A 4,582-nucleotide genomic window follows, 5' to 3' on the forward strand; every position below is an offset into this window, starting at 1 on the left:
TCTAGCAGGTCGGGATGCGCGGCGAGGTACTGCGAGGAAGGCCAGCGGTGGTGATAGCATAGGATTTACTGGCAGAAGGTAAAAAGTGCCTCAAGCAAAACAAAGCAGGAACAAGCTAAACCTCCAGGCACACAGTCCACAGCGAGAAGCTGCACAATCACACACAAAACACAAGCCCGAAAAGATCCAGCACTGCTGGCACCCAGACGCGGCAGCGCCAGCCCAAGCGCGAAGCCGCGCAGACAAGCAGCCGAAGCCCATGCGCGAAGCCGCGCAGACAAGCAGCCTAAGGGTCAGGCAATCAAGCAACAGGCAGCAGGAGCATGCAGGAGGAATAACATCCCTTAGACGCGATACCCGGAGGCAGCCGACTGACCACTGTCAGTCGAGACGTCCGCTGCCGCCACAAAGCGGGCGGCCGCGGACGGAGAAAGGGCAGCCGCCGACAAGGAGCCGGCGCTGCCCGGGGGTCCGCCTGGGGCAGCGGACGGAGGGAGGCTGGACACAGGAACACGGTACCGCTCGAGGTAGTCCTCCTCGCTAGCCTCCGAGTCAGCGGTAGCCGAGTCAGTGGTAGCCGCCCGTGACGGCGGCGACGCCGCGGCAATGCCCAAGGACCGGCGTGACCCGACCGATGCCGGGGAGGAAGCAGGCGAGCTCGGACCAGCAGCAAGCACCCCAGGGGTGTCGAGCTCTCCGGAGGCACCCGACGTCACAGTGAGGGACGGAGACGCCTCCGAGTCGCCAGCTCCGCGCCGATCGTCGGCGCCACTCGACGTGTTTCCCCCATCGGAGTCGGAGACCTCCGGCGAAGACTCCTCCTCGGGCGACTCGACAAAGTCCGAGGAGGAGCTGTCCTCTGGCTCGAGAAGTGCTTGCGCCCGCAAGGGCGTCATGCGCCTCGCACCAGACAAGAGCGCCTCCAGCGTCAGCTGCATAGTGAGGCGCTGATAGGTGGCGGCGCGTTTGCGAGCCAGGACCTCAGCAGCAGGGCCGTCATCAGGCACGAAGTGCCGACCAAACGCCGAGCCGCATCCTCAAGAGGCATCGAGCGCTGAGCAATGATGTCCGCGAGATACCAGATGAAGCGGAGGGTGTCAGGATGCAGGGTACCGTCCGTCGAGATGGCAAGAGGGATGAACGCTCGAGGAGGAGTAGTCATAGCATATGCAGCGCGATGTTTGCGAATCTTCTCAGACGCTGCAACATGGAGGGCGTCGAGGTTGACCTCCCCCCACTTGGTCAGGTCGGCAGAGCTACCAATGTAAGGGTGGACCAACGTCACGTCCGCCATCAAGCCCTCGTACTGCTCGGACCCTCGATCGCGGATTCCAGGGATGTGGATATCGCCCTTCATCTTGCGGCCATGAGGATGGGAGGGTACCTGCCGTCGAGAACGAGGATCCCCCACTGTTTTCACTTTTTACCTTCTGCCAGTAAATCCTATACTGTATCGATGACACTCTGAAGACCAGCTTCGTTCAGCATCGACCGAATCGTACGAGTAAGGTTGTCATGCGCCGTGGGAAGCTTGGAGGATCGGCGTTTGCAGGTCTGGAGATGATGTGCAGCAACGGAGGGGTCGAGCTCGCGCTGACATCCATCACATTCCGTCGGACACTGCCGTGGTATTTCTCAAGCGCCAGGTGGACAGAGAGGTCAAAGAGACGAATCTGTGACTGGACCCACGGGAGAAACGGAGATGACCCCTGGAAGAAGAAGCGGAGCTTCTGAAGATGGCTCGCCCTCACCAGCGTCTTGAACATGAAGCCATGCTGGACGAGCCCGAGCTTCGAGAGCTCTTCGTTGAGGGTAGAAACCTTCGCTCGGAGCTGACTAGCATGAAATCCATCCGTGCCGATAGGCAGGCCGCCAAGTGTAATCCCGCCAGTGACGACCTCGAAGTGAAGAAGTTGAGTCTTGAGACGGTGCTTAAGGCTCTTCTTCAGCTGCGAGAGATCAGGGTGTTGATGCCAGGAGGGGATGTAAACTTTCGACTCGCGAGGTTGAATCTCTAGCTTCAGATCAGCCAACATGTACTTCTTCATAGCGGACGTAGCTGCAACGGCATCCTCGAGTGGACCGACAAGTACGATGTATAGGATTTACTGGCAGAAGGTAAAAAGTGCCTCAAGCAAAACAAAGCAGGAACAAGCTGAACCGGCAGGCACACAGTCCACAGCGAGAAGCGGCACAATCACACACAAAACACAAGCCCGAAAAGATCCAGCACTGCTGGCACCCAGACCGTCGGACGCGGCAGCGCCAGCCCAAGCGCGAAGCCGCGCAGACAAGCAGCCTTATAGGATTTACTGGCAGAGGGTAAAAAGTGCCTCAAGCAAAACAAAGCAGGAACAAGCTGAACCGGCAGGCACACAGTCCACAGCGAGAAGCTGCACAATCACACACAAAACACAAGCCCGAAAAGAACCAGCACTGCTGGCACCCAGACGCGGCAGCGCCAGCCCAAGCGCGAAGCCGCGCAGACAAGCAGCCGAAGGGTCAAGCAATCAAGCAACAAGCAGCAGGAGCAGCCTAAGGGTCAGGCAATCAAGCAACAAGCAGCAGGAGCATGCAGGAGGAATAAAATCCCTTACACGCGATACCCGGAGGCAGCCGACTGACCACTGTCAGTCGAGACGTCCGCTGCCGCCACAAAGCGGGCGGCCGCGGACGGAGAAAGGGCAGCCGCCGACAAGGAGCCGGCGCTGCCCGGGGGTCCGCCTGGGGCAGCGGACGGAGGGAGGCTGGACACAGGAACACGGTACCGCTCGAGGTAGTCCTCCTCGCTAGCCTCCGAGTCAGCGGTAGCCGAGTCAGTGGTAGCCGCCCGTGACGGCGGCGACGCCGCGGCAATGCCCAAGGACCGGCGTGACCCGACCGATGCCGGGGAGGAAGCAGGCGAGCTCGGACCAGCAGCAAGCACCCCAGGGGTGTCGAGCTCTCCGGAGGCACCCGACGTCACAGTGAGGGACGGAGACGCCTCCGAGTCGCCAGCTCCGCGCCGATCGTCGGCGCCACTCGACGTGTTTCCCCCATCGGAGTCGGAGACCTCCGGCGAAGACTCCTCCTCGGGCGACTCGACAAAGTCCGAGGAGGAGCTGTCCTCTGGCTCGAGAAGTGCTTGCGCCCGCAAGGGCGTCATGCGCCTCGCACCAGACAAGAGCGCCTCCAGCGTCAGCTGCATAGTGAGGCGCTGATAGGTGGCGGCGCGTTTGCGAGCCAGGACCTCAGCAGCAGGGCCGTCATCAGGCACGAAGTGCCGACCAAACGCCGAGCCGCATCCTCAAGAGGCATCGAGCGCTGAGCAATGATGTCCGCGAGATACCAGATGAAGCGGAGGGTGTCAGGATGCAGGGTACCGTCCGTCGAGATGGCAAGAGGGATGAACGCTCGAGGAGGAGTAGTCATAGCATATGCAGCGCGATGTTTGCGAATCTTCTCAGACGCTGCAACATGGAGGGCGTCGAGGTTGACCTCCCCCCACTTGGTCAGGTCGGCAGAGCTACCAATGTAAGGGTGGACCAACGTCACGTCCGCCATCAAGCCCTCGTACTGCTCAGACCCTCGATCGCGGATTCCAGGGATGTGGATATCGCCCTTCATCTTGCGGCCATGAGGATGGGAGGGTACCTGCCGTCGAGAACGAGGATCCCCCACTGTATCGATGACACTCTGAAGACCAGCTTCGTTCAGCATCGACCGAATCGTACGAGTAAGGTTGTCATGCGCCGTGGGAAGCTTGGAGGATCGGCGTTTGCAGGTCTGGAGATGATGTGCAGCAACGGAGGGGTCGAGCTCGCGCTGACATCCATCACATTCCGTCGGACACTGCCGTGGTATTTCTCAAGCGCCAGGTGGACAGAGAGGTCAAAGAGACGAATCTGTGACTGGAAACGGAGATGACCCCTGGAAGAAGAAGCGGAGCTTCTGAAGATGGCTCGCCCTCACCAGCGTCTTGAACATGAAGCCATGCTGGACGAGCCCGAGCTTCGAGAGCTCTTCGTTGAGGGTAGAAACCTTCGCTCGGAGCTGACTAGCATGAAATCCATCCGTGCCGATAGGCAGGCCGCCAAGTGTAATCCCGCCAGTGACGACCTCGAAGTGAAGAAGTTGAGTCTTGAGACGGTGCTTAAGGCTCTTCTTCAGCTGCGAGAGATCAGGGTGTTGATGCCTCTAGGATTTACTGGCAGAAGATAAAAAGTGCCTCAAGCAAAACAAAGCAGGAACAAGCTGAACCGGCAGGCACACAGTCCACAGCGAGAAGCTGCACAATCACACACAAAACACAAGCCCGAAAAGATCCAGCACTGCTGGCACCCAGACGCGGCAGCGCCAGCCCAAGCGAGAAGCCGCGCAGACAAGCAGCCTAAGGGTCAAGCAATCAGGAAACAAGCAGCAGGAGCATGCAGGAGGAATAACATCCCTTAGACGCGATACCCGGAGGCAGCCCGACTGACCACTGTCAGTCGAGACGTCCGCTGCCGCCACAAAGCGGGCGGCCGCGGACGGAGAAAGGGCAGCCGCCGACAAGGAGCCGGCGCTGCCCGGGGGTCCGCCAGGGGCAGCGGACGGATGGAGG

General features: G+C 60.3%; 2 protein-coding genes across 2 annotated transcripts; both read right to left on the reverse strand.

The window, feature by feature from the left end:
• Positions 1–115: 115 nt before the first annotated feature.
• Positions 116–2,048, reverse strand: GUITHDRAFT_101308 (hypothetical protein; the record flags this gene model as incomplete). Its single annotated transcript, XM_005839779.1, has 6 exons — positions 116–149; positions 203–286; positions 358–932; positions 1,019–1,384; positions 1,450–1,554; positions 1,599–2,048. 6 exons carry the CDS (start codon positions 2,046–2,048, stop codon positions 116–118), a joined length of 1,614 nt encoding a protein of 537 aa, XP_005839836.1.
• A 545-nt stretch (positions 2,049–2,593) lies between these two features.
• Positions 2,594–3,699, reverse strand: GUITHDRAFT_101309 (hypothetical protein; the record flags this gene model as incomplete). The annotated part of the gene is made up of 2 exons (XM_005839780.1): positions 2,594–3,181; positions 3,268–3,699. 2 exons carry the CDS (start codon positions 3,697–3,699, stop codon positions 2,594–2,596), a joined length of 1,020 nt encoding a protein of 339 aa, XP_005839837.1.
• Positions 3,700–4,582: the final 883 nt, after the last annotated feature.

The sequence above is a fragment of the Guillardia theta genome (assembly GCF_000315625.1).
Source record: "Guillardia theta CCMP2712 unplaced genomic scaffold GUITHscaffold_7, whole genome shotgun sequence".
Classification (NCBI taxonomy): domain Eukaryota; class Cryptophyceae; order Pyrenomonadales; family Geminigeraceae; genus Guillardia; species Guillardia theta.